Consider the following 22841-nt stretch of genomic DNA (forward strand, 5'->3'; position numbering starts at 1 on the left):
AAGATTATACATTTTCACACAAGTACCCATAGCAAGGCAGGAAAATAAGAACGATAATTATATGCATGCTCTCATTTCTCTATCAGAAACAGCTTTATGACACAGGATAATGACTCTATTCTAGAATTAGCTCTTTTTAAAAAATTTTTAAAGAGAAAAAAGAAAATCAGTACTGTCCTGGGTTTCCAATAAAAATAAAAATAAATAAGATTTTAAAATAAAAAAATAGAATTAGCACTGTCCAATAGCACTTATGTGATGATAGAAATGTTCTATGCCTGCACTGTCAGATTGGTAGCCACTAGCCACCTACTGATATTGAGCACTTGAAATGTAGTTTGTGTGACTGAGGAACTGAATTTTAAATTTTATTTATGTTTAGTAGTTACATATGGCAACTGGCTTCTACTATACTGGACAGTGCAGTTCTAGATTCTTTTTACAAGCAGCATTCTCGAGGCTAAATAAGCCCTGGTTTGGTACTGAGAAGCTTAAAACTTAAAATAGAAAAGGAAAAGAGCAGAGAATAATTTTTAACAAAATATCAGCTAAATTTGCATTCAAAAAAGTAATTTGTTCAATGAAGGAAAACTGTGTCTATTCCATATATGGAGATAAAGCTAATATGTAAACTTGTACACAAGAATAATTCGGTAGGTAGGAAGGAGTAATAAAATGCCCCCAGAGGCTTGGATTATGACTCCCCTCATGCCATTTTCTTCTGGAAAGCATGTGCATTACTTATAATCTTTGTATATTTTAACATTACAGATGTCACTCATGGTTTGAACCCAAATTAGAATTGTTCATACAAAAACAGTAAAGACAAGTGGAATAAGAGAAAAAAAAGAGAACAAAGTTTTCAGCTTATAGGCTGGGGGGAAAAATCCTATATTTAACCATAATGCCTGATTGACACATAGACATTATATAAGAAGTTTTATTGATTTCTGAATGAGCTCCCTAAAACAGCCCTACCTATAAGATTCAGAACTAAGGGACAAAAAAAAAACCTAGCCTGAGTCTCTTGCAACCATATTTATTCAAGATAGTATAGCATAAGTAGTGCTTCTCAAAGTTTAATATGATATCATCTGAAGATCCTGTTTAAAAATGCAGGATCTGACTCAGTAGGTCTGGGTGCAGCCTGAGATTCTTCCTACCTAACAAGCTCCCAACTGATGCTAATGCTGCTGTCCACTGACAACACTTAGAATAGTAAGGGCTCTGGTACCAGGTGGTCTGAGTTTGAATCCTGGCTGGACCCACTTCACTTACTAGTTTTTTATCTTGAGCAAGTTACTTAGCCTCTAAAGGCCTCCATTTCAACTGTAAAATGGGGATAAATACTAATAAGTATCTGATTCTATAAAATTTTTGAAAAAAAAATAGACTAATACACTTAGAATGAGTGCTTGCCACAGAGTAAACAGTATATTTCTTAAATATCTCTTCAGTTCCTCAGGGCTAGAAATTAAGCTTTTTTGTATTTTGTTTTCTTGTTGTTTTCACTATTTTCTTTATACATTGAGAAAAAGGTTTTGAAGTTTAAACAAAACATAAAATTCTTTCTGTATTTTTTAGAACAGTTCAATTGTATTGTCCCTATATACTCATAAACAAGGTTATCTTATAGCATATCTAGTCAGTAGATAGGCATGCTTATTAAACAGCATTCATAATCTACACATTTACTGTAGTAATCCAGTGGAAGTCAAACCACTGAAGCCAAATGAGAGAAGACAGTTAAAGCAGTTACAAAAACCCTATTTACGTAACAATTATGATGTACTTTTAGAAGAGTATGATGAAGTTCATTTTTGAAAAGTAATTCTTTTTATAGATGAGAAAACAAGCAGTTTCAGATTTACGAACATTGAAAACTGAACTGGTACAGAAAAAAAAAATAATACATCTCTACAATCTCAATTAGGTATGTTAATTTAAAACTTTTATTTATGAAAAAATTTAAATATTTATTTGAACAGATTTGTTTAACCATTATTCTCCTTGGCAATGTTTTATATAAAGCACAAGGTTTCTCTTTCTGCACTTTCCATGTGGGTGTTATAAAATGTTTCAGGAAATATTAGATGCAATATAAAGCAAAATGATGACTGGTTATTTTTAACATTCCAAGTATTTTGCATATTATTTTACAGTGCTAATTTTATAATTTTCATTTTTAATAATCTTAAAATGTAAGAGCTAATATAACTATAAAATCTATTTGCAAAGAATAAATGTGTATTAATGAATACTAATATATTTGCATGAAAATACAGACTTCATTTAACTTAATTTGTTCACTATATCTTAATTAAAAGAAATCTGGAAATACAAAAGAATAGGGGGTATTGAACTTGCATTCTGAGCTATGATAAAGATAAGCATCTAAGAATTTAAATTTTTTAATTCATTTATTTTAGAAATATGAAGACAACAGTGGTCCAACATATAGTATGAAAATGGTTGATTTTACTCTGTCACAAACAATTGTGTAAATAGGAAATGTAATATTCTCATAACAGATGGTTCAATCATCATTTATTCCAATTTACAGGGGGAAAATGTGCAGGGAAGCCAGGATTTATGTAAATCTAGAGTTCAAAGATACAGATTTTTTAATCTGTAATTAGGAACTAATAAGGGCAGCACAATGTTGTTAATTCCCTGGAGAAAGAAAACAGACTTTATTACATTTAGAAAAGTTATTTGTATAAAATTGATCTTTTAGAAAGAGAACTAGTTGAGAAGCTAATCATTGTCTTTAGATCATTAAAAATACAATGCAGCTCATGCCTGTAATCCCAGTTCTTTGGGAAGCCAAGGCAGGATGAGTGCTTGAGCCCAGGAGTTGGAGACCCACCTGGGCAACATAGCAAGACCCTGTCTCTCTACAAAAAATAAAAATAAAAAAGATACATTGCAGATGTAGAAAGAAAAATTTAACCTTGTAAAGAAAGCTAGCCAAGAAATAAATTATACATGTCCATAAATGAAGGAATATGAATAATTAGAAGTGACAGTGAATAGAATCAAGTTCAACTGCAAGTTATTCCTATTATAAAAATTTTACCTCATAAAAATAATGTAGTTGGAAAATATTAGGTAGTTCTAACTTACCAATTCAAAATATTACTGTTATATTCTTGTATTTTGTGAATACATTTAATCTTCTGGATTCTTTTAATTCTCACTCACTGTCCAAAGGTTTAGTTCAAGTACCTCAGAGAACATAAATACTATATGGGGTCAGGAAGCAGAAAAATTATTTTCATCAGTTTGATGAACCTAAAGAGGAGACACTAAATTGTAGGTTTTAAATTTAAGATTTATTGGAGGGTTGGGGGAAAAGTATAGCACAAACTGCTTTTCAAAGACTAGGTTTTTAAAAACTCTAAGCAAACAATTTCCACTTCAGATTATACATATTTTAAAAATCAACATTGATTCATAAGCTTATATTTTACTATAATGAAGAGAAATATGGCATAATAAAATTCTGAAAGCGATTTTTCCCAATTAAATTATAGTGTTGAAACATCTAATAGAGGAATACTTAACAGGTAAAGTTGACTTGTTTCTTGCCTTTATATTCCTGGATACTGATGACATTCGTATATATTTTTCGAATTCAAACAATCAACATTTCTTTATTCTTTTTTTAGTATACCAATAACAAAAGTATATAGCAACATAACAAAAATGCAAGAAACTAGATCTATTTATACAGATCATTTTTCTAAATCTTAATGGTTTGACAAAAGATGTTCATCTTTGTAACAGCTTTGGCTTTAAGACTTCCCACATTTCTTCAGTTTGCTGTTTGGCTACAGCATCTCCAGAGTAGTCAAGACAGTTTGCATTCCACATGCCGATGCCCCGTAAGCCATAGTTTTGTATATATGTTGCCTTTAAAGAAATACTGTGAGGGTTATCATACCATACTTGATGAAAGTGGCCAGCAGGATCCTATATAAATAAATTAAAATGGAGATTTTAAAGTATTTAGTACAATTCAGCACCATAGGAAAGGGAAAAATAAAAGAAGTATACAGTACAGTAAGAGGGAAATGCTCTGGTCCTCTACAACCAGCTTATGTGCTTTTTTGTATTCTCTGTAGTTGCTAGAAGTGTGCCTAGCTAGGAGCTCTACAGAAGATTTTGTTTATGATGAATCAGCCAGATCAAAAGGTAATGGCAATGGAGGAGAAAAGTACATCCTTTTCTAGGTCCTAAGGATTCATTCTAAGAGTCTGTTAGGTCTGCCCTTCATTGGTGACTTAACACACACCTGATTATGAGCCATAAATTAGATTCTGGTCTTATGCTCACCTTCCACCCTAAAAAGTCCTTCTGCCCAGAATCAAATACCTATATTTAAGTACTAACACAGTCTCTCTCGGGAGGCACATGAGCTATTGGATAAGAGACAAAGGAAAAGGGAAAGGAGATCTAGGACAAAGTGCAAAGGAAGGTGAAAAAGATAGGAGATAAAAAATAGAAAGACCTGTGACTAAAAATAATTTACTTATTTTTATATACATCTAGGAAACTCCTTAAAGACACTTCTGAATTAATGCCAGTAATATTTACAGCATCTCTCCTGGAATTAGAATAGTCTCTTAAGAACATAAAGTATAATTTAAAAAAAAAAAAAAGCATAAAAAAGATGATTACTTTGGGGCCAGGCACGGTGGCTCACGCCTGTAATACCAGCACTTGGGGAGGCCGAGGCAGGTAGCTCATGAGGTCGAAAGATCAAGACCATCCTGGCCAACATAGTGAAACTCCGTCTCTACTAAAAATACAAAAAAATTAGCCGGGCTTGATGGTGCATGCCTGTAGTCCCAGCTACTCTGGAGGCTGAGGCAGAAGAATTGCTTGAACCCGGGAGACGGAGGTTGCAGTGAGCTGAGAACGTGCCACTGCACTCCAGCCTGGAGACAGAGCAAAAAAAAAAAAAGACCACTTTGAAGGAAAATAATTCACCTAGTAAATGAATACACTGCAGTATATTTAAATATAGTAGACTAACTGTAATCAAGCATATCTCAGTCTATATCTTATATTCCATTCTTTAACATTTTTAGAACTAGACAAAGCCATGCATGCTCTACTAATAGCTGTGATTCATTATTTAAAGGCAACTTGTAGAACTTGTACTTAAATATGACAGATTGTTGAAGATTCAGGGGCAAACACAAAGACATATACCTTTGAATTTTGCCATCATTCTAGCTAGTACTTTGAGACTTTTTGATATTATTAAGAAATTCAAATGTCTCAAAATTGTGAAGGATCAAAGGGCAAAAACTAAGCACATGTAAGACTAATTTATGCATAGTTAAGGCATATTTGCTTTCCAGAATATTGAGTCCAAAATGAGCTGCTATTGCTGAAGCAGCCCAATAGAATGATTCTCTTCAAACAAAACAGAAACTTGATTCATGTTGCTATAGAATTTTGCAATTAATAAAAAAGAGGGGCCGGGCGCGGTGGCTCACACCTGTAATCCCAGCCCTTTGGGAGGCCGACGTGGGCAGATCACGAGGTCAGGAGATCGTGACCATCCTGGCTAACACTGTGAAACCCCATCTCTATTAAAAAAATACAAAAAAATTAGCCAGGCGTGGTGACGGGCGCCTGTAGTCCCAGCTACTTGGGAGGCTGAGGCAGGAGAATGTCGTGAACCTGGGAGGCGGAGCTTGCAGTGAGCCAAGATCAAGCCACAGCACTCCAGTCTGGGCAAGATAGCAAGACTCCATCTCAAAAAAAAAAAAAAAAAAAAAGGAAGGAAACAGTTATAACTAGATTTTTTTTCTAAAGTGGAATTAAATGGCCTTCAATGCTCACCAAAATGTTTCCTGAATTCTAAGACCTTAAAGAATGTATTTCTTCATGGAAACAGGGTAAAAAGGTAGTACCAGAGGCTGGGGTGGGAAGAATAGATGTTTCAAAGGACACAAATTTTCAATTAGACAGGAACAATAAATACAAGAGATCTACTGTATCCCATGGTGACTATAGTTAATAACAATGTATTATGTTGAAAATTCCTAAGAGAATGGATTTTAAGTGTTCTCACCATTTAAAAAATGGTATGTGAGGTAATACAAACATTAAATAACTTGATTTAGCCATTTCACAATCTATAGATATATCAAAACATCATCTTGTATGCCATAAATATAGATAATTTTTACCTGCCATTTAACTTTTTTTTAATTAAAAAAAAAAAAAGAGGCCAAGTGCAGTGGCTCACACCTGTAATCCCAGCATTTTGGGAGGCCAAGTCAGGAGAATCACTTGAGGCCAGGAGTTCAAGACCAGCCTGGGCAATACAGAAAGACCCCGTCTCTACAAAAAGTAAAACAATCAGCCAGGCATGATGGCACATGCCTATGGTCCTAGCTATTTGGTAGGCTGAGGCAGGAGGATTGCTTGAGCCTGGAAGGTCAAGGCTGCAGTGAGCCATGATTGTGCCACTGCACTCCATCCTGGGTGACAGAGCAAAACCTCGTCTAAAAAAAAAAAAAAAAAAAAAAACTGTGTTCCTGCATTTTCACATTCATTAAGGAAAAAACAAGCCACAGATTACTAAGATCAGGATTACAAAGAAACAGTATATGGTAATATATACTGTCCTAAGATTCTATGTTAAATATTTTTAAATTACAGGCATGCCTCATTTTATTGTACTTTGTTTTGTTGTGCTTTGCAGATATTAAATTTTTTGCAAATTGAAAGCTTATGGCAACTCTGTTGAACAAGTCTGTTGGTGCCATTTTTCTAACAGCAAGTGCTCATTTTGTGTCTCTGTGTCACATTTTGGCAATTCTTAAAATATTCCAAACTTTTTATTATTATTATATCTGTTATGGTGATCTGCAATCAGTGGTCTTTGATGCTACTATTGTGATTGTTTGTGGGCACCATGAACTGTCCATGTAAGACTTAATAACAATATTTGGCTGGGCACGATAGCTCACACCTGTAATGCCAACACTTTGGAAGGCCAAGGTGGGAGGAACACTTGAAGTCAGGAGTTTCAGACCAGCCTGGCCAACATGGTGAAACCCCGTCTCTACTAAAAATACAAAAACTTAGCCGGGCCTGGTAGGGCATCCCGATAATCCCAGCTACTTGGGAAGCTGAGGCACAAGAAACGCTTAAACCCGGGAATCAGAGGTTGCAGTGAGCGGAGGTTGCAGTGAGCTAAGATTGTGCCACTGCACTCCAGCCTGGGTGATGGAGCGATACTCCATCTCAAAAAAAGAAAAAAAAAAAAGACTTAATAACGATATTGAAATTAGACTAATAACCTTACAATGGGAATTTTGCAATGAATAAAAAAGAGGAAGAAAACAGTTATAACCAGATTGTTTTCTAAAATGACATTAAATGGCCTTCAAGGCTCACCAAAATGCTTCCTGAATTCTAAGACCTTAAACAATGTGTTAGCCGGGTACAGTAGCCCATATGTGTAATCCCATGCCTTTGAGAGGTCAAAGCAGGCGGATCACTTGAGGTCAGGAGTTTGAGACCAGCTTGGCCTACATAGTGAAACCCGTCTCTACTAAAAATATAAAAATTAGCCTGGCATGGTGGCGGGTACCTGTAATCCCAGCTATGTGGGAAGCTGAGGAGTAGAATTGCTTGAACCCAGGAGGCAGAGGGTGCAGTGAACCCAGATGGTGCCACTGCACTCCAGCCTGGGCGACAAAGCAAGACTCTGTCTCAAAAAAAAAAAAAGAAAAAGAAACTAGAATCCCTCTTCCCTAAAATGGGTCAAAGAAACCAGAGCCTCTTTTCCCCAAAGCCAGCCATAAAGTCTAAAACTGTTACTCTAACCTTTCCTACCACCACCTTTCTGTGTACTAGCTGGCCATAAAGAAATTAAGACCCTCATTCTAGAGAGGTCCTACCCCATACCCATGAGAACAAATCCTTCGCAGGGAGAGGCCAAGAAAAATCTGAACAGACAGACCTTGCTGAGTTTTCCCACTCAGTCCATTTGCATTAGCTCATGCCCTTTATTCTGATGACAGTTCTACACAGCTGTCCATACTTCGTTGAACCTATGCACAAAAATGGACAGTTTTTCCTGCATCTTTGGGTTTTCATTCTGAAGACTCTCACGTCGTGTAAAATTATGATCAAACACATTTTAAAAGGCAGAGATCTCTTTCTTCAAATAAATCTTATATTGGAAGAAGATGATGCCATTTAAGACTTTCCTAGCTAGACAGGAGAAGTCAATACCTGGCTTTAAAGCTCAAAGTACAGGCTGACTCTCTTGTTAGGGACTAATGAGGGTGGTAACTTTAACTCGAAGCCAGTGTTCATTTACCATTCCAAAAATCCTAGGGCATTTAAGAATTATGCTAAATTGACTCTGCCTGTGATCTATAAATGGAATAAACAGCCTGGCTCACAGCACATCTGTTTACTGAATATGCAAGTCTGCTGTTGAGATGTACTACTCAGAAAAAAAAGAGATTTCTTTCAAAATATTACTGCTCATTGACAATGCACTTGGTCACCCAAGAGCTCTGATGGAGAATACAAGATGAATGTTATTTTCATGCCTGCTAACACAACATCCATTCTGCAGCCCATGGAACAAGGAGTAATTTCAACTTTTATTAATTAAGAAATAGATTTTGTAAGGCTGTAGCTGCCAAAGACAGTAACTCCTTTCATGGATCTGGCCAAAGTAAACTGAAAGCTTTCTGGAAAGGATTCACCATTCTAGATGCCATTAAGAACATTCATGATTCACGTATGGGAGGAGGTCAAAATATCCATATTAACAGGAGTTTGGAAGAAGTGGGTTATAACCCTCATGGCTGACATTGAGGGGTTCAAGGCTTCAGTGAAGGAAGTAACTGCAGAGGTAATGGAAACAGCAAGAGAGCTAGAATTGGAGGTGAATCCTAAATATGTGACTAAATTACTACAACCTCATGATAAAATTGGAATAGATGAGGAGCTACTTCTTATGAATATGCAAAGAAAGTGGTTTCTTGAGAATGGAATCTATCCTAGTAAAATGCTGTGAACATTGTTCAAATAATAGCAGAGGATTTAGAATATTCCATAAACTTATTAACAAAGCAGCAGCAGGGTTTGATAGGGTTCACTCCAATTTTGAAAGAAGTTCTACTGTGGGTAAAATGCAATCAAATAGCATCATGTTCTACAGAGAAATCTTTCGTGAAAGGAAGAGTCAATTGATATGGCAAACTTCACTGTTGTCTTTTTTTAAGAAATTGCCACAGACACCCCAACCTTCAGCAACCACCACCCTGATCAGTCAGCAGCCATCAATGTCGAGGCAAGACACTCTTCCAGCAAGCAGGTTATAACTGGCTAAAGGCTCAGATGATCATTATCATTTTTTAGCAATAAAGTATTTTTAAATTAAGGTATATATGTTTTTTAGACATAATGCTATTACACGCTTAACAGACTACAGTATAGTGTAAACATAACTCTTACATGCATGGGGAAACTAAACATTCATGTCACTTGCTTTATTGCTATATTTACTTTATTGTGGTGGTCTAGAACTGACCCTGCAATATCTCTAAGGTATGCCTGTATATGTAATTGGTTACCATAACTTTTAACAAACTATATATCCATGAAACACTGTTTCTAAGAACTGCATGTTTCTAAGAATGCTGTGAAACAAGATTCTACGTCAAACAATTAAACTGCCTTATGTATTACAGCACTTCTCAAATCCATTAATATAATGATTGTTATAAATCTCCAAGAGGGGCTTACAGTATATAGTGTTTTTCTAAATATATTTGGCCATGGCACACGTGTGTATATTTTGCACACAGGTGCATCTGTGTGTGTAATATTAACAGTTCCCAGGACAGACTAATATAAATACTGTTTAGGAAAGGTAAGATTACAATACACTCTAGTTTCACTAATAGGTATATACCTTCAGTTCCAAACTTTAGAAAGCTCTACACTAAAGCTCTCTGTATAGCTGATATACAGGAATACACATGTATGTCAATTATAATTTATGACATGTAGTGTGTTTGCAGTCATTTTTTATAAATGGGTACCAGACCATTAGTTAAGAATATAAATCCTTGCTGAAATTCACTTCTATCATTTTAGTACTCCTTTTAAAGTAACATAATCTGAAATAAATTCAAAGAGGATTTGTACTTAGATTTTTGAGCCGTGGAAGAGCCTTTATAATGCTAATGGTAAATTATGAAAACTATAACTTTTCTTTGACACTTTGGTATAGCAATTCCTATTAAACACTACTTGACAGAATTGCTAATTATTTGGTGTATTTCTTCAGGTTTCCTTTATGTAATATTTTTGTAATTTTTGACATTGCTTATAATTTAATTATAAAACAAATCGAAAATGATAGTTTTTCCATTGTAAAGTCGATTATGACACCTCTTCTGTTTTCACCCTCATTCCCCCCTATGTTAAGAGTCTCATCAGAATCTGTAGGCCACTTTGAAATGGAGGCTTTCAGAGATAGTAACCTATTTTGGCCCAAAACCCTTTCAAAATCAACAGTCATCCTAACATAATTGTCAACTATTACAGAAATCCTGTTTGTGATATGCACATTTTTATGGGATCATCTAAATGACAAGTGGCCCAAGCAGAGTAGATTCACTATTAGCAAAACTCCAGTTGCTCACCAGGGAACTAAAGTTCCTGATTACAGATTCAAAGACAAGTTTACTCATGTAAACAGCAGTCTGCATGTTATACCCTAAAAGAAAACTGACAGATATTCTTGATATCAAACATCTAATTATGAAAATAATTATGAAAACTAACAGAATAAGTGCTCATAACTTATGAAAAATCTTACTTTATAGTTATAATAAGGAGCCTGCTGATCTTTATCCCATTGGTTTCCAGAAATAGAACTATTTATTTGCTTCATGATCGTTTTGTAGGGCACCTGACGTCCTGCAGCATCACTACAAGGAGCCCCCCGGAAAGGGACTTTTGCAATGGTACAAATGTGATCCTAGAAATGCAAAAGTACTCATGTTACAGATGATCAAGTATGCAATTCTTAAAAGCCAAATCAAAAATATATAAATTATTTAGAAATAAAACATATACCATAAATAAATAACCTGACTATACAGAATAAAGGTTAAAATAAATTTCATTATTAAATGAAAATGTATGATAATCATAAGCTTTCATAGAAGTAAAAATAATTTTTATCTCAAACTATATTTCAGAAATTCTAAAGTTTATATATTTCTAATGAAAACAGAGAGACTCTAAAAAATATAATAGAGAATAAAAATTATGTAACAAATGACCTGTTCCTACCTCAGACAGATTCAGGCAGGTATAATCATAACCATACCAGGGAACACCCATTACAAGTTTCTTAGGATTAATGCTCATCTTGATGTAGTCATTATATCCTAGTCAAGCAGGGAGAGAAAAAGCATATTTGTTTCTCTTCATATGTCAATGTGTTCATACAAGCTATGCAACCGTTCAGAATCTGTTTGTAAAAACAAGCACATTTATAAAAAACACTAATAATGTTTAATATGATGTTATAAAACATCCCTTAACAACCATAAATTGTATATCTTGCTTTCTAAACCATTTCTCTTTGAATAAGAGAAAACATTAAAAACCATTAAGATAATATTGAAATAAAATATTCACAAAATCTAATTCTAGGAATAATGACACATTTCAGGAAAGTATGCTAATTGTATCTATTAATTGCTAAGACATGATATACTTGATACTCTAGATTCTAAAGTTTCAACAAAGTTTTATAAATCTTAACTTTCTAGCAGTGATTGTCTCAGAGTTTCTTAGAAAGTACAAGTGTTCCATGTTTTGCAAATATTCTATAAGTATGAATGATAGCTGGGGATAAGAAATGTGTCATCTATAGTTGGAGGAAACAAAGAGAAAAATTAACAAATACCTAGAACTATCAGTCCTTTTCTTGCCCAATGCTGCAAAACATGTTTTTTCATCAAGACATATTTACAGATTATCTAGAATGTTGAGGTAAATAACTTTGTTACTTTTTAGAGCCTTTAATGTTATTATATACTATTAAATAACCAAAAATGGGGTGGGGTATGCATCAGTTCCCAAACATATTGGTTTATTTAGTTTGTTCGTTGATTTATTTATGATACAAAGTATCACTATGTTGCTCAGGCTGGCCTGAACTCCTGCCCTCATGTGATCTTCCTACCTCAGCCTCCCAAGGCTTGAACCTTTTATTGATAGAACATAATTATCATATCTTTCCTGAAACACAGTTTGGGAACCCTCAATTAATAATTACTTCATAATTTTAACAGAATAACTTATTTTTCAACTTTAAATAAGTATGTGGCTAGGCACAATGGTTCATGCCTGTAATTGAAGCGCTTTGGGAGGCTGAGGTGGGAGGATCACTTGAGGCCAGCCTGGGCAACAAAGTATGACCCCATCTCCTTAAAAAAAAATCTTTTTTAAATTAGCTGGGCATGGTGGTGCATGCCTGTATAGTGAGGCTACTCGGGGGGCTGAGCTTGGGGGGTCACTTGAGCCCAGGAGGTCCAGGTTACAGTGGGCCATCATAGTGCCACTGCACTCCAGCATGGGCAACAAAGTAAGACTCTGTCTCAAAAAAGAGAAAAATGAAAATGTTAGCTGGGCATGGTGGCATGCACCCATAGTCCCAGTTACTCAGGAGGCTAAGGCTGAGCTCGGGAGGTTGAGGCTGCAGTGAGCCCTGATCGTGCCACTGCACTCCAGCCTGGGTGACGGAGTGAGACCCTGCGTCAAAAAAATAAAAATTAAAATTAACAAAAGAGCAAGCAATCTTTTATTTAGTTGACTGATGGAATACAAACCAATCCAAACTTTGAAGAGGATAATGCAAAGACTACATCATACGAATGACAGGTCAAAAGTACTCCAATTCTAATAGGAATATAATTTTTAATTTATCACAGATACTAAAAGAAGTTAATGCCTATCCTATTAATCATGAAATGAAGGTACCCAACCATAACTATCTTTGCTATTATGTAACACTGGTTATTTCAACAAAAATATCCTGTCAAATTCTAGATAAACATGTGATTTCATGACAAGAATACTGGACCAGAAATGAGAATACCTGATTAAGCCCCAACTATATAATACTTAATAGTTACGCAATCATGAGCGGTTAATTCTTTTTATCTCATCTAGAAATATACCTATACCACAAGATTGTTGGAAGAATTAAGTGAAAATCAAAACTTTAAAACTTTTTGTAAACTTTAAAGTTTTCAATTAAGTGATTTTTAAATGTTTGAAGCAAGCTTTACAATTGAAAAACATATACAAATAACTTAGAAATACTGAAAACAACTTAATATTTTAATTTCTAGAATATTACTAATATTATTAATAAATGAGCATGTTTAGAGTCTTACCAGTTAATGTCTGATTATAGGGAGCATTGGCTGCTGCAATACATTCTGACCAGATCTGACTTTGTTCATCATAAGACATCACAAAGAGGAAGTCACAAGCATCTGCGATTCCAGTATAATTATAGCATCTTCTGTCTATGTTCTTTGGAGACCAAGCTACATCAAAGGTTACCTGTGGAAAAAAATCTTACTATTTTATGTAAAATGATCAAATATGCATATTATGTCAGATTTTTAAACTTATATATATTTTTACCTTATACTACACAAGGAAAAAGCTTACAGTATATGAATGTAGGGTTTGATACACAGAGAACTTGAACCATTTTAAGAAATATTTTTTGCTTACACTTGACTGAGTCAGACATATATTTGGACATACAGGAGCAGGACACTATATAGAAGATGGCCTTCAAACTCAAAATGTCTTCAAACGCGAGGCTGGTACCTCAGCTGATTAAAAGAAGCAGGTATAATGACAACAGGGTATGGTGATGCCCCTGAGCAATTAGAGAGTAAAGGCACACTAAAAGAATTCAAATACAAAAGTTTTAAAAATATTATGCAGGTTAAATATGTCACCTGTTGGCACAACCTGATTGGGTTGCAAGTTTCAGCCCGTGATTCACAATCACCTTATATGGTAGGTTTGGCCCAATATTAGTTAGACAATAATGGTGTCTTATGGCCACAGGTATAGATTAATCAAGTCAAAATGTTGAACAAATCATTTAAATGATCTTATTTTATGGAAATATTCAAATAAATGTTGAGTAATATATTATCTTCCTTTTTTTTTCTTTTTTTTTTTTTTGAAATGGAGTCTCGCTGTGTTGCCCAGGGTGGAGTGCAGTGGTGCGATCTCGGCTCACTGCAACCTCTGCCTCCTGGGTTCAAGCAATTCTCCTGCCTCAGCCTCCCAAATAGCTGGGATTACAGGCATGTGCCACCACGCCCAGCTAATTTTTTTGTATTTTTAGTAGAGACAGGGTTTTGCCACGTTGCCCAGGCTGGTCTCAAACTTGTGACCTCAGCTGATCTGCCGGCCTCAGCCTCCCAAAGTGCTTACAGGCGTGAGCCACCGCACCCAGCTTTATCTTTTATTTTGAATAGTGAGCCAGCCTTCAACAAGAATATGTCTCTTTATGTTTATTGCCTTAATGAAGTATTAATTAGCCTTATTTTATATGTGTACAAATGTTCTAAAACTTCATTAAAGGTTGTTTTCCCCCCTTAATTAGGCACTCAATAAATACTGATTATTTTAAAAACTGAGATACTTTAGGTAACATTTTTATACTTTGAACAATTTATTCTAGCAAAACTCTTTTTAGGACTTCCTCAAAGTTATCTTTATAATTCCCTGAGTATTAGCACTTTACAATTATAAGCTTTGCTCAATAGTTTTCCAACAAAATAAGTTATGAAGTAAAATTTTTACATATTGGATCCTATTTTATTACTGCCTCCTATTACCAAATGAGAGCTATATTATAGTAATAGAGAAAAATAAATGACTACATCTAAGCAAGTAAATTTCAAATCCATTTTGTAAGAGTATTTTCACCAGCATTTTCTCTCACAGTTAATCTCATATTTTTGAGAAGGTACTATCATTATATTAGACAAGAAAGCAAAAGACTTGGGTGCTAGTGTCAGCTCTGTTATAATTAGGTCTATATCACTGCTAAGTCACTTAAAGCATCTGCATTTTTCCCGCCTATAAAAATGAGGGTATAGAAAGAACTCTTTAAGGCATTTATTTCTAGCTCTTTAATTCTGTGACCACAATTCTGTAAACTAAAGTTACTATCTTATCCCCAAAACTAATTCCACCTCTAGATTCTCTAGTCATTTTTTGTTGGTTACCAGTTTAAAAACTCTGGGGCTACTTTCTGATTCTTTCTTCCCTTACTTCCAAAATCTAACCTCACGTCTCCCTTTGGGTGGCCTCTCACAGTTGTTCTGCCCCTTCCTTTCCATTAATTAATTTATTTAATATGTATTTATTGTACACCTGCTGATTTAGGATTATGTCATCATCCAAATCAAACTAAATCCCTTGATACTGTATTGTTCTGTTAGTAGTCCTTACTGGTCTTCCTCTTTCTTCTAGTTTTACATACTCCTACAGAATAATCTTCCCAAACACTATTTTACACACATAACTCATTACACACAGAATAAAATGCACAGTCCTCAGCCTGACATTCTGGATCTTCCACAATCTGGCCTACCTTTGTAACTGTCCCTCCCACTAAGTCACCTAACATGAACTTGACATGTAGCCCAAAATGTTCTCCTCACCTCTCAAGAGATGGAAAGAGATATTCCTACTGCAAGGATTTTGCTCAGTCTCTTCCTCTCTGCTCTTTCACTACAGCTTAATCAGGATTGTCAAATAGGTTTTTTCCCATATATTCCACACATCAATTCTAACCTATTAGTAATGACTATCTAGAGAGAATGAAGGAAAAGTTTCTGAAGCCAAAATGTGTGAGGAGGAGAAGGGGTATGGTGGCCTGTATGCCAGGCATTTGCTATTCTTAATCTACATTGTACTCTCCTGACAAGTTGAATTCCATACTGACAAATCTTCCCTATTTGCATAAAACCATAGAAATGTCAGTCTTCATATTGCTTATTATTTTACCAGTAATTCTCAAATTATTTTACCTGTAATTCTCAAATTCATGATGACCAACTCTACCAGAATCACCTAGAACACTTTGCAAAAATACAGTTCTCTAAGCTCTATCCCAGACCTACTGAGTCAATCTCAGTGATATGGTTTGGATCTGTGTCCCCGCCCAAACCTCATGTTGAATTGTAATCCCCAGTGTTGGAGTAGGGCCTGGTAGGAGGTGACTGGATTACAGGGGCAGATTTCCCCCTCCAGTGCTGTTCACGTGATAGAGTTCTCACAAGATCTGATTGTTTAAAAGTGTGTGGCACCTCCCCACTCTCTCTCTTGCTCCTTCTCTGGCCATTTGAAGTGCTGATCCCGCTTTGCCTGCCACTGTGACTGTAACTTTTCCTGAGGCCTCCGAGAAGCCAAGCAGATGTCAGCATTATGCTTCCTGTATAGCCTGCAGAACCGTGAGCCAATTAAACCTACTGTCTTTATAAATTATCCAGTCTCAGGTATTTCTTTTTTTTTTTTTTTTTTGAGACGGAGTCTCACTCTGTCACCCAGGCTGGAGTGCAGTGGCGCGATCTCGGCTCACTGCAAACTCTGCCTCCCGGATTCATGCCATTCTCCTGCCTCAGTCTCCCGAGTAGCTGGGACTACAGGTGCCCGCCAGCACGCCCAGCTAATTTTTTGTATTTTTTTTTAGTAGAGACAGGGTTTCACCATGGTCTCGATCTCCTGACCTCGTAATCCGCCCGCCTCGGCCTCCCAAAGTGCTAGGATTAAAGTTGTGAGCCACCGCTCCCGACCTCAGGCATTTCTTTATAGCAATGTGAGAACAAACTAATACACTTAGGATATTTTAAACAAGCACTCTCAGGTAATTCTGAGACAGGAATCACTGGTTTATAATACTCATAATGCTCTATACTGGAATAAATTTTTAAGCATTCTGTTAGATATCAAGGAGCTGCACCCTGTCTTCAAAAAAACTCATTGTCTAGCCTATTACTTCTTAACTATAATCACCAATGAAACTTTTTTAAAACTGTGGACTCTGGGATTACCCAAACCCTTTTGAAAAATCATTTCTGGGAGTAAGTTCAAAGTGCGCATGTGTGTGTAAAAGTAAACACGTTTACTTTTTCTTAAGATCTGTGGTTTTCTTGATATGTGACTAGGTTTGAGGATCACTAATGTGGGTTCACATTATCCTCTGTTACCCACCTGTTGTCTGGCAAGATTTCTTGTGTTGTTACCTACTGGTCTAATCATATTCATTATGGCAGTGGGGAAGCACACTGCCTATTGTCATAGCTGTCACAGTTCTGTGTAGTTAGTCCTTTAAGCTTTACTGGGCCTTGGGTGCAAGTAATTCAGAGACTGTGGAGCAAGTGATACACTTCTCCAGAATTACCTCTACTCCTGGGTTGTTTCTGTCCTGCATTGGTAAAAGCTGGTTAGGCCCCCCTTGATTTCTGTTCTCCCATTGTCTAACACTTCTAACTGTGCTACAAGGCAAGTAGTGGGGTAATCCCAGTGTTGTATTTTGATGTAAACAGAGAATAGTGCTTTAAAATTCCTTAAATAAGAACATCAAAGGCTCCAGAAAAATTTTTTAAGAAATAAGTGCTGAAACTCCCATTGCACTACTATAAAACTAAGATTATATTAGTTTTACCCTCATTAGTATATTCTGATATGGAAAATATGAGGTTTCCAAAGAATAAATGAATTTTTACCTGTGATCCCTCAATTTCACGATGGAAAGTGTCTGTAGTTTCTTTGACTAAAGCAGTTAATGCATCATATTCAGGTGATAAACAATTAACTTCTTGCTCTATATCGATATTAATTCCATCCATATATTGTGTTTTGGCCAAATTAACTTTTTGAGCTATCCAGGATGCTCTGGAAGCAGGATCAATGATATCCTTTAAGGATACATCTCCTGTGGAAGAAGTATATATCTTTTGAACATGTATGCAAAAACATTTCATTATTTTGGAAGACTAAGCCCCTAATTGAAGTTTTCCAAATAGAGAAAGAATATACCAAAGTAACAGAAAGCCATTACTCACCAATCTCCAAAACAACCATTATAAATCATTAGTAAAATTGTTCTCAAGTTAGAAGCAGAAATTGTGGTCATCATGCTAATTTGCCAGTTACATTTTGCTCAAAACCATACAGTGGTTTAATTTGTTTAAAAAGATCTGCATTTGTGAAATGAATTACACAGTATCTAAGATTATAGGATCCTAACAAAAACAGATAAACATAAAAGGAAGTTTTTGGAAAGCCAGGACTATAGCAAGTGATACAGATAAATTTCCCAATTGCTGGACACATAGATCTGGTAACAGCATACCTTTAAGTACTACTCTGGCTCCTTTTGAATGAGCGTAGCACATAAGTTCTGAGTCATATTTTCCAAATGTTGCCACAGTTGTAATCTGTGACCAGTCATAAGATTTCCAAGTTTTCTGTCCAACATCAAACACAAAGACCTGCCAGAACAAGGATAAGCACCATCATTTAAACCAAGAATATTATGCTGACCATCCAAAATACCATTCATCAAACACCACCATACACCAAACACTATGGTGGCAGTGAGAGTACAATTGTGAATAAGACATAAGAGTCCCAATATAATTGGTGGCAGGAGTAATTAGCCAGGCTGGGAAAGAGGGGAAGGATGGGCCAGGAAGGAATAGTGGCAAGTGCCAAGGCCTGGAGGCAGAGACAGCGTGGTGGTTGCGTAACTAAATATTTAGTATGGTCGACGTCTAGAATTTGGGGAGAGAGCATTAGTGAAAGACCAGAGTGGTAGGCATGGGTTAAATCATGAAAGGCTTCATAAGCTCTATTGAGAAGTTAGTACTACCTTGTTTATCCTGAGGTAAAGGGAGAGAATAAAAGCATTTTTAAAAGGAAAAGGTATGCATTTTAGAAAAATATTTTCAGCTGCAGTGGGAAATGGATTAAAGAGAGACCAAAAGTGGAGGCAGAATGTGGAAGCTGTTGGAGGAATCCAAGTAAGAGATGATGGAGACCTCAGCTAAAATTGTGGAGCAGTGGAGTTAAGTGAACAGATCTGGAAGATCCTAAGGAGGCAAAATTGACAGGACTTTGTGACTAATCGAATGAGTAATCAAAGGAGAGAAATTTGATAATAGTCAAGTTTCTGGTTACTGCGGATGGAGCCATAAATACTACATTTACTGTTTGTTTGTTTGGTGAAACTAGCTTCTTAGAATAGTACTTAGGTCAAATTCTAAGGCAGCTCATGTTGTGTTTCTCTGGTATTTTCTTCCCACAATTAATTCAAGAAGCATGAAAGCCTCACTGATTATTTTTATTTTATTCCAAGGTGTGAATTCATTGATTTGACAAGTATTTATTCAATTTCCAATAAGGTACAAGGAGAGTATTTTGCTAGGCTCTAAGGACATAAAGATTAATGAGAGAGACCAGGTCCAGTAAGGAGTTAATTACTTAATTACAACGGTATTAAGGACTGTAGAGATTGCAGGGGGCCATGCCAGCATATAAAGGGGACCTGCTAGCCAGATGGAGCAGGAAAACTTTTCTGAGGACTACATGCTTTCGTGGAGGTCTGAAATCAGCAGAATGATGGAAGAGATGTATCTATGGACAAAAGATTGCATTCTCAACTGAGGGAAGAGAAAGCCCAAAGGTCGCCACACCTCAGGAGAATTCTGAGATTCTGGAACTGAAAAAGGTCAGTGTAGGTAGAGCACAGAAATCCTGCAAGTATGGGGTACTGGATAAAACCCTTAAGGTCAGTACGGAAAGATTAAGTAGGGCTTCCAAGACCACTGAAGATGTTGTATTTTATCTTGGGATCAGTGGGAATCAATTAGAGTTTTAATTCAGGGGATCTGTACTACAAAAGAGATCACTGGGTCCTTGTGAGGGGAATGAATGAGGGAGAGGCAGTGGGGATAGTAGCTGTAAAAGTTAAACCAGGCATTTCTTAATTTTCTCAACCTCTTTTATTTTTTTTAACTTTTCAGAATTAACTACACATAACTCATCTTTTCTGCTAAGCAATTTCCCGCTGAAATAAGAAAACGTCTTAATGTGAAATTAAGTGGCCCATTGTTTTCAGAATCACATTTCTATCAAAACTTCTATTTTAGTTCTGATAACTAGGATTCTATTTGTTTAAAAAATACTAAGAGCCTGTGATATAATAGATATCCTTTAGAAAAAAAAGCTGGGTGAACTAATCGAAAATATAAGGGGAAAATGCCATGTAGTCTAGTTTTTGTGTTTGAAAAACACAGAAAATGCCAGTAAAGACCATTTACCATGAACATACAAATAGGCATAATTTTGCTTCTTTGAATAGTTGGTTTTCAAAGTGCCACAGTTATTGCCTAACCCACTAAGTACTGGGTACTACAATAAATCTTTCAGTTTTGTTTTTTTTTTTTTTTTTTGAGACATTATCTTGCTGTCGCCCAGGCTGGAGTGCAGTGGCATGATCTTGGCTCGCTGCAACCTTCCACCTCCTGCTCTGCCTCCCAGGTTCAAACGGATTCTCCTGCCTCAGCCTCCTGAGTAGCTTGGATTACACGTGCCCACCACCACGCCCAGCTAATTTTTGTATTTTTGCTAGAGACGGGGTTTCACCATGTTGGCCAGACTGTTCTCAAATTCCTGACCTCAAGTGATGCACCCACCTTGGCCTCACAAAGTGCTTCTCAATCTCAAAAAGAGATTGAGAAAATTAAGAAAAGTCTGGTTTAACTTTTACAGCTACTGTCCTTACTGCCTCTACCACCGCGCTGGGCCTCAGATTGTTTAAAACATTTTAATTGGGAGGCCATTATGCTGAAACAGCTCCAACTGCCTTGGATTTCCTGCTTAAGCAAACTCCAGCCCAATGTCAATAATGAAAGGAAACTTAAGCTTAACCTATCAGAAACTGCCAACTAACCTCTAACTAGGAATTCTCCACCAAGTCATAGCTAAATAAAGCAAACAGTCATAGCCAACCAAGTAATTATTTTCCTTTGCTTCCCTGTTCAGCCTATAAAAACCCATGCTACTAAAGCAGACCTCTCTGAATCCCTTCTGGTTTAAGTACTGCCGATTCATAAGTTGTTCTTCGCTCAAATAAACAAGGTTTTCCTACTTTGTCTGAAATCTTTCTTTTAATAAGATGTTAGGTTTCCACACTAGGCAGGTTCTTCGTAAACACTTTCACCATTTTTATTTCTTCTCCTGTCATGTCACTTTTTTACTGGCATCTAAGTGTCCCTGCCTCAGGTTAATGGACTAGATTAAGAACTAGGAATCATGCCTACTTCTACAAAAGAATCGTTCTTTGGATTAAACCTTTGGACCTTCCTGATGTCATCCAATTCCTGCTTTCAGTCATCGAAGTGGGCAGTCAGGTGGTTTTAATATTGCTCCAGAAGGTGTTGGATTAAAGTTGCCAGAAGCGTTATAAATTGTTACGCGGATAGAAGGAAAATGTACTTAAAACTATTTTTTACCACTCTTCTTGGGTGGTTTTGAGGTACTTTAAAGGAAAGGGCTAGCAGGTATAGAAAACTAAAGGTAAGCAAAATACTCTGCATTCTAATGTACTGTTGGAGTGCTGAGATTCTTTCAAACGAAATCCTCATTCTCTTGGAAACTGAGAAATGGATTATTCTACCTTGTTTGCTTTTTACAACCAGAGTGCCTCGGTAGAGGCACAGCAGGGGAATGAAAGGAGCTTGCCTTAGGAGACAGAACTTGTTTGAACACTCGCCTGCCTACGCAGGCACTTACAGGCTGTGAGGCCTGTGAGGAGTTACTCAACTTCTCTGAGCCCGAGCTTCCTCATCTATAAATTGAAGGATCCGTAAACAGGAAGGCCCTCATCGAGTGGTCAAAGTTGGTTTCGGCGCCCACGGCACCTCTCCTTAGGGCACGGTTCTACTCTAACTTCTCTTCGTGCCGTGAGGCCCAGACCTAGAGGAGCAGAAGGCGCTGACCTCGAAATCTGGATGGTGGCGAATCGGACGGCAGAGTTCGGGCTCCGGGCATGGGCAGTCGGTCCCGGCCGCGAGCGAGAGCGCCAGCAGCGCCAGCAGCGCTAGACCCCGGATGCCGCGCGGCGGGCTAGAGAGGAGGCGCCAAGGTCGAAGCTGCAGTCGGGACATGGCAGCAGGTCGATGGGCCCCAGTCTGTTCCTACCGCCTGGGTGGGCGGGGCCTGCTGCGCCTCAGGGCAGGGAGGGGCGGGGCTCCGGGGCGGGCGTGGGAGGTCGGGCATCGAGCGTCTCGGGGCGCTGCGGGTGGGTGAAGTTAAGTGGCTGCTGGAGCGTCTCCGGGGACAACCAGTGTCTGCGGCGCCGAGGGGGCCGTTCGTGGACTCAAATGGGTATCAGCCCTACCGTTTATAGTCCTCCCAATAGTCTGCATCTCGTTTTGTCGTGTTGGTCGAGTACTCCTTGTGGAGTCTGAAGGTACAAGGGGATCCCCAAAATGGAGAAGTGGGTGTCTTTTGGAAGGGCCTACTGAGTAACATGGTTGGAGTGGCCAGAAGACTTTTAGTTTTTATTTTGCTACTCAAAAGAAAGCTGGAATACCAAAAATTTTTACTTACGGATATCAGGTCTTAAGATAGTGGTTTGAATTCAAGCATCTAATTTTGTCTACTCTCCTGTTAAAAATCAAGTAACAACCTAAACACACAAAAGACAAAGA

General features: G+C 37.0%; 2 protein-coding genes across 2 annotated transcripts in view; one reads left to right on the plus strand and one right to left on the minus strand.

Annotated features, from left to right (window-relative positions):
- The window catches only part of SPATA1 (spermatogenesis associated 1), a 47264-nt gene extending 45331 nt beyond the window's left edge, over positions 1-1933 (plus strand). Inside the window, exon 13 of the mRNA XM_025383265.1 lies at positions 1844-1933. Within this exon, the coding sequence (XP_025239050.1) occupies positions 1844-1933 (90 nt within the window). The remainder of the gene's footprint in view (positions 1-1843) is intronic.
- CTBS (chitobiase) lies at positions 1930-22359 on the minus strand. The gene is made up of 7 exons (XM_025383276.1): positions 22128-22359; positions 18479-18617; positions 17850-18058; positions 13476-13647; positions 11359-11456; positions 10880-11041; positions 1930-3975 (listed from the first exon to the last, which is right to left on the minus strand). Exons 1-7 carry the CDS (start codon positions 22293-22295, stop codon positions 3775-3777), a joined length of 1149 nt encoding a protein of 382 aa, XP_025239061.1. The 5' UTR covers positions 22296-22359; the 3' UTR covers positions 1930-3774.
- Positions 22360-22841: the final 482 nt, after the last annotated feature.

Source organism: Theropithecus gelada, chromosome 1 (genome assembly GCF_003255815.1).
Source record: "Theropithecus gelada isolate Dixy chromosome 1, Tgel_1.0, whole genome shotgun sequence".
In the NCBI taxonomy this organism is placed as follows: domain Eukaryota; kingdom Metazoa; phylum Chordata; class Mammalia; order Primates; family Cercopithecidae; genus Theropithecus; species Theropithecus gelada.